Genomic DNA, 15,810 nt, shown 5'->3' on the forward strand with positions numbered 1-15,810 from the left:
CTTAATATGTTTTTCCTGAAATTCGTTATGGAAAGTAACAAAATTGCAATTGATTAATGCACTTACCTAACAAATGAACAATGAATAATATCCTATACAGAATAGGACAGTAAAATTCCATATTCATTCAGTTAACAGAAGCATTTTCCCTGACGAATAAGCAGACGATAAACACAAAACATATCAACAGTTAGCATTTGTAATGCTCAAGATGTTTCTTATAAACTTTTATATGAGATCCGGTACTTAGATAACCTGCAAATTGGCTTATAGCTGTCTGCTGGGTGGATACTAAATACGACAATGCTGCGGGTAGCCCCCTAAATCTTGCACACATTATGCACACTTAGTTGCATGTTAATATTGTTAAGCTACCTACTCAGCTGCAGCTTATATTTATTTCTGCGTATATATAATTTATGATTTCTTCATTGAATACTTATGTTCTGCAAGCGTTATCTTGGCTTATCAGTGGGAGTTGTCGGTATTTTAACTGATTCAGAATTACAGTAAGATTTTTTAATATGATTTGTTCGTAAAAACCCAAGAACGTATAAATTACCCAAGCTCCATGATTACAAGTAACATAACGCGTTAGCTGTTTTGTTTATTATTTATTATAAGCATAATGCAACGTTTTACTTCTAGACGCATAAAGGGGGACTATTTACCAGTCATTTTCTTTTTATACATTTTGTACACATCTACACGTGAAATAAAACTTTTAACAGCTAGTTACAATAAAGGTCATGGTGACAATTCATTGGTCATATGTAAGAGATATAAGAGCGTTGGTCTACGGATCGCGGGGTCGCGAGTTCGATCCTCGGGCGGGGCGTATGTTCTCCGTGACTATTTGATAAACGACATTGTGTCTGAAATCATTAGTCCTCCACCTCTGAAAATTCATGTGGGGAAGTTGGCAGTTACTTGCGGGGAACAGGTTTGTACTGGTACAGAATCCAGGAACACTGGTTAGGTTAACTGCCCGCCGTTACATGACTGAAATACTGTTGAAAAACGGCGTTAAACCCAAAACAAACAAAAATATGTAAGAGATGAATAATGTGTACATCGAATAAAAATGTCTTATGTATCAAATATTTATTACAGAAATGTAGTAACTGATCAATGTTGGATTGTTAGATCAAGTATAATAAAGCTCACAGAAATACAACAACTGAATTTCTGTTCATGCCTGATAATTCTTATATTTTTGGTGCATTAATTCTAATAGTGTACTGTACTGTCTTTTTAACTGAGATATGTCTCTGAACAAAACCATTTAAATCAGCAAGACTATTGGAAACTATCAACTTATAAAAAAATAACACATGAGTATGAAATGGTACCATCTAAACTGAACAAATGATATATTTTCACATCATATATTTTTTCTAGGTAAAAGCTTTATTTTAAGGATATTGATAGATAATAAGTAAATCAGTTAACGTGATGTTATTTCAAATGAAAATTTTAATCTAGGAGCCAGGTTATTACCTGAATAGAATTACATGTCAAATAATTTGATAATGCATGTATTTTGCAGGAAATCGTTAAATTTTCAAAAGAGCATTCTTTCACCAAACTGCGTTAATTTCAGATTTAACGGATGTTTTAACAGGAGGGTAAAAATGTATGTTTACAGGATTCCGTTCTATAATACATATTTTATATATGCGCGTTCCGCAACTAGATGCAAATATATTACAGCTCTTTCAGGCATTAGTGAAACAAGTTTGAGATGAAATGAATGCCTATAGATATAATACGTGTAAATAAAATTTAGCTATTTTTAAACGATATATTTTTTATTTTGCTAGAATCGCTCTAACGTATATTTGTTTGCTTTTATGGCATCTGTTAGTCCCTCAGGATTCTGCAAATTGTTATAACATGAAACTAGAAATGTGTCTATAGGACAAAGATGTCCGTGGACGCTTTGTCATGTAAGGACACATAAGTGGATATGGACTGAAAAAAGAAAACAAAATATGACATGATGTATTTGTTTCACTTTTATATAATTATTTTGTATATTGTCTTATGGTGAACGTTTGTATTCAGTCATTTGATTATCCATGCATGCATAAAACGTATAGAGAAAAAAGACCTTAAATCTTTGACATTTAAATTTTACCTTGACCAGGGGTCTTGAATGTGACACGTCGTCTTTTTATGTTGCATGTTTGTGTTAATTACTTGAATACCCTTGCATGCATAAAAAGTTACAGAGTGGACAAAAAAAAATCCAATAATTTTAAAGCTGGACCTTTTACTTCGTGATCTAGATTTTAAATGCGACAATACATCTTGGTATTGTGGTTATTTGTGCTAAGTTGTGTCAAAATCGACATGCAAACAAAGTTGCTGGCGAACGATTTGACACGACATGCACACGTTACGGACAGGCGTGATACATCTATTATAGCCCATCTTTATTGCTAAGGGGATCAATGATGTGGTTATCACTATAAAATGACTTTATACTATTTAAAACTTAATACATAGTCCTGTAAATACATAAAAACTCGTTATCTGTATGCTTACATAAATTATATGCAGTAATCGTTCATATTGTCAAACATGAAACTGGTACTTGTGTACCTTTAAGCTACATCAAACCGTGGCGGCATTTCTTTGTACATTACCACAAACTATATTTGGATCAAGTATAAATAATACGATTTATTGCGCTTTGGTTCATTAACCTAAAGATACCTACCTATATGTTGTCCTATACATACAGAAAAACATAGTGAAAAAGAACGAATTGAGACGCAAAATGACATAAAAGATCTATCACATATTAAAAGCTTAGTCCATTTGCAATGGCATCAGAATAACAACGTATGTTTAAAGTTGTCTAATATTATGTTATGTTGTTAAATTCATCACAAAACTCTTGTTCTCATTATCAAAATGTTTGTCGTTACAACTCATTATCGTTATTTGTATGTGTATAGCAAGAGTAAAATGTCAGTTGACCATCAGATCAATGTACACATGTTTGATATTCGATATTAGTGAACTAACTTATCATCAAGAAAAAAATACATTTTATTTACTGACAATTTTTTTGTAAAAACAATAGCCATGTAATCTGTACCGAATGTCAACTAATAAATATGTTTTATCGACACGTTATTTTAAAAGGATTAGTATTTTGTTTATTCCCAATGCGACTCCTCCAGAAACGCTTGTAACTGAGTGAGAATATTAATCACGTTGAGAGCGCTCTACTCCAAGTTTAAGTTGTTCTTTAACGATTCATGTTAAAGCAGCCGTACACTGAACCTTATCCCATTGATAATTATTATTTACATACAAACAGAGTTCGAACTCACGAACTCTGGTTTCTAAGTCAAAAAAGTGTAAAAATTCTATAGAATTCTTAAAGTCATTAAACCAATAACGATATAATGTATTGGTAGGATAAGCCAGGATCCGTCAAATTATGTTAATGTGGAAATTCTCCATGACTGATTACTGCAAATTCATAAGTGTACTTTCGTATTTATAGCAAACAATAGTTTAAATACCGTGAATATTAGTGAAAACTTATCATCAAAGAAAAAAATACATGTATTAAATTACGAACAAATTTAAATGTAAAAACAATAGCCATTAACTGTACCTGAATGTCAACTAATAAATAGTTTTAATCGACATGTTATCTTTAAAGGATAGTATTGTTAATGACCGCAATAACGACTCCCAGAAAACGCTTGTAACTTTAAGTGGAAATTTTAAGATCAATGAGCTCATACTCCGAAGTTAAAGTTTTCTTTGGTGTCAGTTCAAGAGCCGTACACGAACTCTTATCCCAATTGTATAATATGTTTACATAGCAAGCAGAGTTCAACTCACGACCCTGGTTTCGTAGTAAAACAGTGTGTCGATACAAAGTAAATTTTCTAATATGAATTCGGAAGTCATTAACCAATAAAGTTTATAATTATTGTGTAGTATCAATCCATTAATGTTTAATATAAAGTGTAAAAAGACACGAAAATATTATGCATACATGATTACTGCAATTTCTATTAGAATTTTACTTTCGAATTATAATTTTTAGCTAACATGAAGTTTAACAGGGCATTTACGTGTTTTAAAACATTATCGACGAAGACCAAAAAGAAATACAATCCGGGTTTGTAAGCGCACAAAAAGTTTACTACAATTAAAAAATAAAACACTTTTGATTCAGAAAATAAATGCAGTAATTGAGAATTACCTGCTATGTGAAGTGTCAACAGAACCCCGATTCCATAGTAAACTAAGCCCCATGAAAAACACTCCATAATTTTTAAATCCTTTAATTTCTGCATGTCTACATGTATAAATCAAGTAAGTTTTCCTTTGTGTAACTTCATTCCTAATTTGAAATCGTTATAACCGTCCTACATATAGCATGTACACCAACAGTCTTCATTTATGAAAGTTTGTGTGCCGTTGTTATACCTAAAGGAGCAGTAAACAGTTTTCATGTCGAATTGGCCGGGTCAAATTTACAAATAAACGGCAATTTATAGATTTATGTATATTAGATATTGGTACATTAATGTTGTAATATGTGATTTAATTCTAGTTTCAGTGACAAGTTTTGAGTTTCAGTTATTAAGCAAAATATGGGCTATCTTGAAATTTTGACTTAGTGGCCTGCAGATGCGAATACATGCCTTCGTTGAGCTAGCTAATGTACATGTGTGTGCGTGTGTGTGTTCGGTTTTAACGTCTTTTTCAACAATTTTCCAGTCAAATAAACGACGGTGTCTACTTGTAGCAGTGCGCATAATGCCCAACTTTATAGTGCTACCACACTTGAATATCACGCCGTAGACACATGACATGATACCCCGCCTAGTCACATTATACTGACACCTAGCACTATCCTCTTGCTGAGCGCCAAGCGAGGAAACTGCTAGTACCATTTTACGTCTTTGGTATGACGCGGCCAGGGATCGAGCCCACGACCTCCCGCAATCAAGTGAAGCCGTGTAGCATTTTGGTGCTAACATTTTTTCGTCGTCAGATTTCGCAACTGGGAAAGCGTAAAATTCAGGGCTTGTAAACAGAAAACTAGATGCGAGACATTTATGCTAATGGTTTGTGATGAGATACATATAGTCATAATATTCATTTTAGGAATGTTATTACAGAGTTCTGTTTGAGGTTTTGAAATTCAATAAGAAGCTCTGAAAACTGCTTATCGCCTTCTATACTACTAGATAACTATGTTTTAAACACGTTTAATATTCAAATAACTAAACGGATTTTAATGTATTTGAACAAATGTGTTCTGAAGGATTCGCATAGTACAAAATTTGTGTCTCAGCTAGCTAAAACTGTATCAGTTGGACGAATGTGTATCCACGACAAGAAAATAGTTTGGAATCTTATAATCAAACTAAAATACTTAATATGACTTAAATACTCAGTATAGCTTAAATATTTAGTATATCTTATTATATACCTGTATTTCAAAAATAGTCTATAGAAATACATGGGTGACTCTCGTCGGTATGTGCATGGATATTAAGACGCATGTCGAAACTGAATATTGGTATGCAACAAACAGAGTTGGTAACTGAATACCAAAGATATTCTGATTTGATCTTATTTTAATGTAAAGAGAGGTAATTGCAACGTTCTGAAAGGTATAGATGCAGTTATAATTTTCAAAACTTGTCTATAAACTCTAGCAATAATACCATAAATAGTGACGCCTAACAGAAATGTTACCAATTCAAAGAATAAAAGACGTGTACTCTTCTCGATCGATTGAAGACAAGTGTCCCAAAATCCATTTAATTATAAGCTGTAATTACTCCATGCACTTACCTAACATTGAATAATGAACAATATCCTATACACTTCAGGAAGGTTAAAATATACACAAATTATATATTAGTAAGCATTTGGTCAGCTCAGGATGTTTCCAATAAGCTTGTGGCATGAGAATCAGAATTTTGTAATGTGCTGATGCGCATAATCTATGTGCATTCTTTGCTATTATTACATTTTTCATAGGGTTTGGATCGGGATATACACCAATGCCTTCACACGGACTCGTGTTGTAATTTTCGTCCTTTGGATCTAAAGTTATTCAATTTATATGTAACTGAGACAGGTTAAGGGGCTAGAGGATAGGATATCGTGTTTCATTACTCATGAACAACACGTAACAACACGGTAAACAGTTGCTATTCTTTTGCTTAATTGCAGACTATGTTTCAAAAGCAAAGGATTCTTTTTATAGATTTCATTCGCACCTCTAACTTTCAACAACTGACTTATAGTTTATTCATCCTGTCGAATATTATATAAACATTTATAAACAATACTCTTTACAGGTAATATTTTCACAGTCAATTGTGTTTTTCATGAAAACAATGCTCCGATACTTGTAAGTCGATATAATCATTTGGAGATGACATGTACACAGTTCAAAACATGGATGATTAGTTCAGATAGCTGATACTATGGGACACGAAAGGTCGCAACCGATTTGAATGTTAACTTAAAATAATAGAGAAACTATGATTATTTAATTATGCAGAAATTTGATACGACGGTCTTTGCCCGTAGTGCATCCTCGCAGCCAATGGTGTGTGTGCGTGTGCATGTGCGTGTGTGTTTTGTTTTTCATTGTCATAATGGAATGTTTCAAATATAACATTGCAATCCATGAAATTAACGACACCAGGTTTATATCTAAATTTACGTTGGAAAATGAACTATGTATGCATTTTTTATTATCTACAAGACTATTCAGGGGCGTACCTGGGCATACGCCGAAACGCTAGTGCGTACATTTCAAATTCGACTCTAGGAAAACGAAAAAGCTTAAAGTATGGGAAAAAAAACGCAATAAAAAGAAAAGCCTTAAAGGGGGTTAGGCGGCTATTTCAAGTTTTTCATTTAACAAAATCATCTGAATAAGATCAAATTCTTTTTTGAAATAGTAGATTAATTTGTTGTTGTAATAATCTTGGAAATATTTTTAAGGAGCATAAGGCACAGCAATACAACCACAACACACGCACATAGGCCTTCACAAAGAACACAAGCACAAACAAACTGTAAAGGAACACGTGCCGCCCGGAACGAGCAGTGGTAACACCTTGGATACCTTCTATATTTTTCTTCATTCTAGATCATATTTCGCTTACAAAGAAACAATTTTATTTATGAAAGTGTGCCCAACTGACAATATTTCATTCAATTTTATTCTCGTTACCAGGTTATTGTATTACGGGCGGGCACCTGGGTAGGACCACTGACCTTCCGTAAGCCAGCTTTATGGTTTCCTCACATGAAGAATTCAACGTCCCGGGTGAGGTTCGAACCCACATCGGTGAGGTGCGAGTGATTCGAAATCAGTGACAATAACCACTCGATCACGAAGCTCCAAGTAAAACATGGTATCAAGCCGCACGATAAGAACAACTAATGCCGTTGAATATTCGAGGCCCGGTGTTACAAAAAGGACTAACCTTGCCCGAACTACTTTCACTGGAAAATTATGTGCAAATCAATCATTACCAGTATCTATATCCACATTCGTATATGAAATAGAAAAAGGTAAATTTACCATATTTTACGTTTAAACTAAGTTGTTTACCTTGATTTAAGATATTGACACGGTTTTCACACGTCTATGGTTGTGAACAATTGTGAGTTAATCATTTCAAAACCATTTGCAAAATGCGGAAGCAAATCAAACGACGAACTGACCAGTAACGCATGATTCACAACGACACAAAAACCGAAAACCTTATGACAACTATATCTTCGCCCTAGGGTCGAATCTGTCATCCGTCTCCGTAAAAAAAAGCTTCACCTTTAACTTGATATACTATTTCATGTACTATGGTACATTCAATCTCTAGGTACGGCCTATTCCACCGTTCGTTCTCCTTCAAGACTTTGAAAACATGCAGCACATATGCAATGTCTCTGACTGAAACCGAAGCTAAGGGCGTGAGGGTTGTTGCAAATTTCATTGCTTCTCGTGAACGGTCTAAATCAAATCAGTCTGATAATACTTTGTTTGCTTGCGATCTATGCTTTCAACGGATTTTCTTGTACATTGCACTATCCTAACAGCAGTCTTTTAAGTGCCGTGTGACGGCTATAAGAAGTATCCCTGTGTTTTATATTGCCCGGACGTGCGGAACTGATAGACTTTCGCTATATGTGTGAAAAAGTTATGCCCATTTCATTACCTCCCTTCAACAGACTCAGACAAGTCTGCTTTTATTTGTTTGGCTTTGTTGTATCATTAAACTATGAGGAATAGCTTACAATAATGATTTTTGTAACAAGCACAAGTGTCACGTTGAACATAAATACGTTTGTTTCGACCTTTTCATATGCAACCTGTCGAGCTTTAGTAGATAATGGATGAGCTATAGTGACATAAAATGCTCAGAAATACATGTATACAATGTATATTTAAGCTCCGCTTAAGTCGGCACTAAGGGGAGTGATGGGTGCCACATATTTCATTACCTCTCATAAACAGTTGATGACACCGAGTCTGCTTTTATTTTACTAAGTTTCTTTCTTCCAAAGGATCTTCTTATCAATTTCGCTAAATAACTTTGCTTACATAAAGTTTTCCCGTTTCTGGGGTAAATTACATATGACACATTAGTGAAAATTTTGAAAAAGAAGCGTGTTTCATTAATAAATCAGTTTAACCTGACCTACCTCCTATATGAAGTGTCAACAGAGCTACAAGTCCGTAGTATACCACGCCCAATGACAAACGCTCAACCATTTTACAATTGTTTCAAGTACTAACTGGATCGGATCATGTAAAAATGTATTTTCCTTCACGTAAGTTTTTATTTCGTATGTATATTTTTCTTGTCCTACATCTAGAGCAGACACAGCCACCACTTCTGTCGTTGAGATGACGAAGCAAAACGTAAGGTATCAGAATAACGATTTTAAGCGTATTGAACAAGTATTGTTTTCTGTTAAAACTCAGCTAAACATTGAATGTATCCAAGACTACTTTTGGCTAAGAAGTAGGTAGTGTAGCATATTATCAATCAGACTTAAAACAAATTTTTCAATGAATAAACACTATTATTTTGTTTGAACACATCATTAAAGCTTCTGTATTAGATGTAAACACTCTCTTAATCTCGCTATTCCTTGTATTACTTTATCACAACTCTCGTCTGTATATGTTATTTTGTACAGGTTTTGTGAAATGACTAAATATCTCATGGACACAATGTAGGATCATTATAAATATATATTTCATTGTCTCAAGACAATTATACAAGGTGTGTAATAGATCCGCTTTTGATGTGTTCGTTCCCTTGACCTAATTTGGTAAATAAATCATGTTTTTACTAACTATTTACACATACATTTGTATACGTAATTACATATACGTTAGTATATATTTAACACATTTTATGTAATACTGGTATTATACTAATCAAAACAGAATAATGATACAATAAACGTCTTGACTGCTAATACAGTATGCGCAAACAGATCTGTCTTTCTTGGCGATTATAAATTTATTTGCTATTTGATAACGTAAGTGTATTCGTATATTTCTATTATCGTAAAATTACATGTTCTATTGGTTAAAACGAAAGCTCAAATATCACACCGTAAAATATTCATTAAAAATCATTTTATATATAATGTTAAGCTGCAATGTTATCGTATTTACAACTATTCCACCAATAACCTTTTGAAACAAAGAAAATGATGTGCTGAGGTAAGAAATGATAAGTGTTTCATTAGATCAATAGTTATACAAATGGTACATTGAAATGTCTGTTTTTCTATTAATTCGATGCCACTTTCTGACTTGTTAGAGATAGTTTTGTTATTTTTCATGAATGAAGGCATAATTCATCTTGCCGGATATGTGTCATGCCTGTCATCTGGGCTGGTTTCTTCCGTAAAATTTAATGACAAGTATTAACCTTGCTTAGGTAATCTCCGATTTCTCCACTTCAGTCCTTGAAACGAGAGAAAGAGTAAAAAGCAAGTGGATTTTCGTAGCAAAATATTGGGGTATCTGGGTATGGGATGCAGAGTGTTATTAAGTAATTTAAATATGTGGAATAATATCGACTGGCAACAAGCCGGTACACTGTCCCTCACCCTTCCAATACTTACACACAGTCGAATCAGACCTATTGTTTATGCACCTACAAATCCACTGCTAACTGCTAAACTCTTGTACTGTAGCAATACATATTCACCAATTAATAAAATCTGTAAAAAGATCCTTTGGAAGCAAAGAATGCAACCAAGAACAATAACAGCAGACTCGGTTTGATTGGGTCTGTTATGAGAGGTAATGAAATGTGCAACACCTCTCACGCCCCTTAGCACCGGCTATCCATTCCACACCAACTTGTATGTCTTAATCTTACATACATGCAAAACTTTAAAATGAGTTATTTTGCAGGACATGTCAGTGACACTTTCTACAGTTTACCTTCCGAATGAATTTTGTTGATTTATATGACGTCATCGCATATTTTATTACCTAATGACATTAATTAAATCTTGATAATTCGCAGACGTTGAGCCTGAAATATAAGCTCGAGGTGACAATAAGTTTAGATAGATATTCGTAATGTACTTTTTTTTTTAAATGTTTTAGTTCCGATTTACATGCACAAATTGAAAATTCTAACAAGCAACTGAATAATCTGCTAAGAAAACCTCGAACATAATAATGCAGCCTGATATTTTGTAATCGATATATAAATAACTTGTAAAGCCTTTCACACATTATTCAAAGATGGTATTAAACTTATTTAGTACTTCATTTTAATAATTGTTACTACTCTAGCGAATATGTATGTTAAATTTAGCAGAAATAAAATAAACTGGATGCTATTCTTCTATTAATACAGTCACTGTGGCATGGTCCTAAATAATAGATTTTTTTTTAATATTTAATTATGATTAGTAAACAACAACATCAGACAAGCAGACAATGAAATTTAAAATGGTTCAATTCCATTTTCCTTCCGTCAACTGAACCGTTTAGCAGCTGATACATACAAAGTATATATTTACGCTTAGTATTTGGAAAGCTCGGGATGTTTCTTATCAGGGTTAATGTATAAACAAACTCGTGCAATGAAAATCAATGTTTTGATAATGTGCAAATTGGTAAAATATTGTTTATTTTCTGACATGTGCAATAATAAGACAAAATTACATAGCATCCAAATGAAAAATATGGGACCAGGCAAGATCGGACCTATATGTCACCAGGATTATCAAGTAATTATATACAAAACTCGATTATACTTCATTCTTTAGTTTTACAAGTAATCAGTTGTACATTTAACCGTTATATTCTGCAATCGCTGTTTGGCTTATCAGCGGGGGTTGTTGGCATTTAAATTGATTCGGAGTTAAAGAATTGCACTGAATATTTTGTTGATCCAAGCACGTATAAATTGAAATACTTCAACTCCAGGATTGCGCGTAAAATGTCGTTATCTATTTTATTATAAGCATAAATCAACTATGCTTTATAGTTATCTTAATACTTTTAGAAGACATATCAAAAGAAATCTTAATTGCAGACTTATATGAGTGAGTTTTCTAAATGCATTTTATACACATCTACTTGTAATTTTCAACTTTTGACCTTATCTTTAAAACAACTTTCAATTTATGTCAAAGCATTGGTACATCTGTTATGAAGGAAGGAGTGAAGAAATCGTAAATCGAAAACAAAGACTAAGTTATATGTGTATTAAGTAATTGTTAACGCATTAATCAAAGTACTTGAAAAGTTCACAATAGATAAACACATCAACTTGGCTTCTTTTAATATTTCTAATCCAAAGAAAGAAAGTGTGTAAATTCAAGAGATATTTTAAACATTATTTTCAGCAATGTTGACAAACCAGGTTTTCTTAGAACAACATGTTGACTTCGGGTTGACGTGGTAAGTTCTAAACGCCAGAAAAGCCATAACCTTTAAGGTATTACACATTATTTGCCCATTTTACACCATTATATCAGCTATAGCAAATACCTTTCAGTAACATTATCTGTATTTAATAACCATAACCAGTACTTTATAACATAAAGCAACGGATAATGTCTAAGTACGCTATAATGCAATTCGTTTCGTACGGAGTTTTCAAGATTCATCAAGTATTGTAATGTTTCGATTGTGTTCATTTTGAAAGTTTTCAATCATTTATGGTCTCATTTATTTACGTAGACTGAAAATCTGATATCTGTCTTACTTTAAATGGGAGCACTTTACACGCGTTATCGTTAAAGGAAAAAAATATTAACATTTTTTGCAATCATTATGCCTCATGTAAAACATCTAATGCAATGTCCCTATCTCTCAAAATGTACTAACTTTAACGTGCTCTCCAATCTGACTAAAGTACATCTCCTGTTACGCTACGCTTAGGATCTGAAGACGAGCTATAGGTAGCCTCGTTCTGCCGACCCTTCCGCTAGCCAATCACAGGCTTACTTACAACATTTTGCAAGCCTATATTTAGCCTTGGTTTTTTGTAATAACAATTCTTATGTCGTAAAATGTCAGATAGCCGGTTAGCTCAGTCGGCAAGGCACTTGCTTAGTAAGCGCGGTGTCCTGGGTTCGAGCCCTGGACTGACTGTACATTTTTCTTACTCTTTGACATTCGAACAAGTCGTCTGATTGGTTCAAATAAAAATAGATTTGCGAAAATAAAAATAGCAATATTGGAAATCCAAAATATACAGAAGACGAATGTGAATGGGTCATCCTCAGATCTTCGTTTAGAAGTTCAAGTACTTTAATCAGATTGACGTACTCTCACGCCGATCCGCGTTTTCGAATAAACCCCGGGTAACTGTAATAACACCTGCGCAGAGGTGTCCTTTGCGCATCGCACTCAATGGATGGTATTTCAACAAGTTTCAGTGGATTGCATATAGATCGTACATTTCCATCACTAAGGCAAACAATAAAGGTACATGTACCTATTGAGCATTAAAGTGATTGGTTCATTAGATAAAAATGAACAAAATTTCAGTTGCTATTAATATTTTTCTTGTTTTGGTTGCTTCGGCTCGGGTGTTAATATAGTTTTCGGGTTGACAATATGAATAAAACTCTCACTGACATGATGTGTTACTTATATACTGTTAAATAGGACGATATTTAATGTGTTTGGTTCGTTAACCTTATTATATAAATATGACACATTGTATTACTAGTGTCATATATATTTAATAAATAATCAAGGCCTTCGAGTGGTTTATCATCTGATTTACCACGTTTCAGGGTTCAGATGCGTAGGAATTGAACCACGAGGGCGTTAGCCCGAGTGGTTAAATACTGAAGCATCTGAACGATGAACCGTGGTAAATTAGACGATAAATCACAAGAAGGCATTGATTGTTTCATTCTGACATGCTAATTGAAATATTTTAATAAATATTATGCTGGACTTCATTTACCCGAGGAGTAATGTATCGGACGTCAAGCGGCAAATTGACGTCATAATCTCAGCCCCCCCCCCCCCCCCCCAAAAAAAAAAAAAAAAACGTTACATATGTGCAGTATTATAAGTGCAATAACATATATTCTCATTTTTATTCTTGTTTGAAAGCTTTTATCCTAGATTCATTATTTTCATTAGAATAATATATACATATCTACAAGTCAATATCAACATTGATATGCAAGAGAAACATGAAATTGTATGTACGATTTAATATGTATACTTATTTGAATACTTAAACTATAAATAAGATTATAATGTATACAGCAATTATTTCAACTAGGACACAGGGTAACAAAGTATCAAAAGAATTTACGCATGACTTCTGTAATTTTAGAAGCAGTGTCGATTCGATTATATTTATATCAGCGATTCACTATACAATTTATTGTGTTAATCTATTACCAAGCTGGGGTCGAAGTGAATAGTTTGACTTTTAATAAGTGTTGTTATATTTTCTGGTCCTTTGGGATCATGGAGTCCATTCAATATATGTGAAAATGGAGTTCCACTTAAGCCGGTGCTAGTAGTAGAGTGCCAATTTCGAAAGATCTAGACAGGTTGGACAAAAGGACCAAATTTTGTAAAACCATAGCTTGGGACAATATAAGACTTTTGGCTGTAAGGGCCAAGGTCACAGCTCTTTGGAATTCTATTTTTAGAACATTCAAAATGGCCACCATTTAAACAAATAGCTAGTTAGTAAAAGTTAGTTTTGATCATATTCTTGTTACATATTTATGTGTAAACTGATTCATACTTACACTTAGGGTCAAGTGATGCATTTATATAAAGTTAGGTCATGCCACATAACGGCCTGTCCGTACATTCGTCCGTACGTACGTTAAAAATGTCATCTTTTTTAAAACCGTAAGATTTTACGAACGTACATCATTGGCCCTGTAATGTGCTGCTTGATCTCAATTGATCTAGAGGTGATAAAAATGTGTAAAGACTAATTTATTTCTTTGTAGAAGATATGTTCCATTTGCTTCGTTCGTCTGTCTGTCTGTCTGTCTGTCGCAAAATCGTGTCCGCTCTGTATTTTAATCATACCGAGACCACGGTAGCTTGGGACAATATAAGACTTTTGGCATTAAGGGCAAAGGTCACAACAGTAGCTTGGGGCACTATAAGACTTTTGGCTGTAAGGGCCAAGGTCACAGCTCTTTGGAATTCTATTTTTAGAACATTCAAAATGGCCGCCATTAAAACAAAAAGCTATTTTAGTAAAAGTTAAATTTTATCTTATTCTTGATACATATTTATATGTAAACTAATTCACACTTACTGTAAGGGTCAAGTGATATATTTGCATAAAGTTAGGTCATGCTACATAACGGTATGTCTGTACATTCGTCCGTACGTACGTTAAAAAATGTCTTCTTTTTTAAAACCATACGCTTTTACGTGTATGCGTCATAAGCCCTGTGACGCGCTGCTTGATCTTGATTGATCTAGAGGTGATAAATATGTGTAACGATTAAATTTTTTTAGAAGATATGTTCCATTTTGCTTCGTTTGTCCGTCTGTCTGTCTGTCTGTCTATCGCAAAATCGTGTCCACTCTGTATTTGTAGTCATAATGAGACCACATGTGGAACGCAACATCAGTTTTATATTACTGTTGAACATTGTAGACCAAATGATATAAAGGCATCATTTCATGTCTGCTAAGGCCTCAGATGACATTCAGATGCCAATTCCGTTAATCCTTCTATTGAAATAAAGCTATTTTGGGAGACATGGCTCATTTTCATTTATGGTTCTTTTGCATCATATACATGTATCAAATAATAAGCTTTTGTTTTTGGTTGTTTTAGCATCGCATTAACACAACTCTATGTCATACGGCGACTAAATAAGCTTTGTGATGAGCTTTGTAATTCCCATAATAGAACACATAAAACATATATTTATATAAAATCTCTATATTCAAATAGTTTTATTTTGATATAACTAAGTATGAATATGGTCATATCTATATGCATGTATCTTGAAAAGTTTATTGTAATGGGAAGTTAAAACGTTTCTTTAATGATTATGTCTTTATTTGCTGGATTATTGTTATAATTTATCATTTAGAGTTGTTTACATGATTTATAGGCACCCCTTACTTCATCTTTTGCATGAACAAATAGTTAACTCAAACAAATTTAACATTACTTGCAACTGAAAGCTTTGACCACACAGGACATTTTTCCTGTTCAAATCATCAAACCGATGTCTTCTGGTGTGATACTTTTTATGTTTATCCCGGTCACATATCATGCCAGAGCCTTC

At 33.6% G+C, this 15,810-nt stretch overlaps 1 protein-coding gene across 5 annotated transcripts in view; it reads right to left on the bottom strand.

Moving 5' to 3' along the window:
- The window catches only part of LOC123537128 (cysteine-rich venom protein ENH2-like), a 42,261-nt gene that overhangs the window by 11,140 nt on the left and 15,311 nt on the right, over positions 1-15,810 (bottom strand). The window contains exon 1 of one of the 5 annotated variants that reach the window (XM_053528429.1): positions 8,719-9,240. The exons of 2 other annotated variants lie outside the window; for them this stretch is intronic. In XM_053528429.1, coding sequence (XP_053384404.1) covers positions 8,719-8,788 — 70 coding nt within the window. In that variant the 5' untranslated portion in view covers positions 8,789-9,240. Of the gene's footprint in view, positions 1-66; positions 150-4,237; positions 4,341-8,718; positions 9,241-15,810 lie in introns of those variants that run through there. 2 more of the 5 variants (XM_053528426.1, XM_053528430.1) reach the window with 2 other exon arrangements.

The sequence above is a fragment of the Mercenaria mercenaria genome, chromosome 17 (assembly GCF_021730395.1).
Source record: "Mercenaria mercenaria strain notata chromosome 17, MADL_Memer_1, whole genome shotgun sequence".
NCBI classification, from domain to species: Eukaryota; Metazoa; Mollusca; class Bivalvia; order Venerida; family Veneridae; genus Mercenaria; species Mercenaria mercenaria.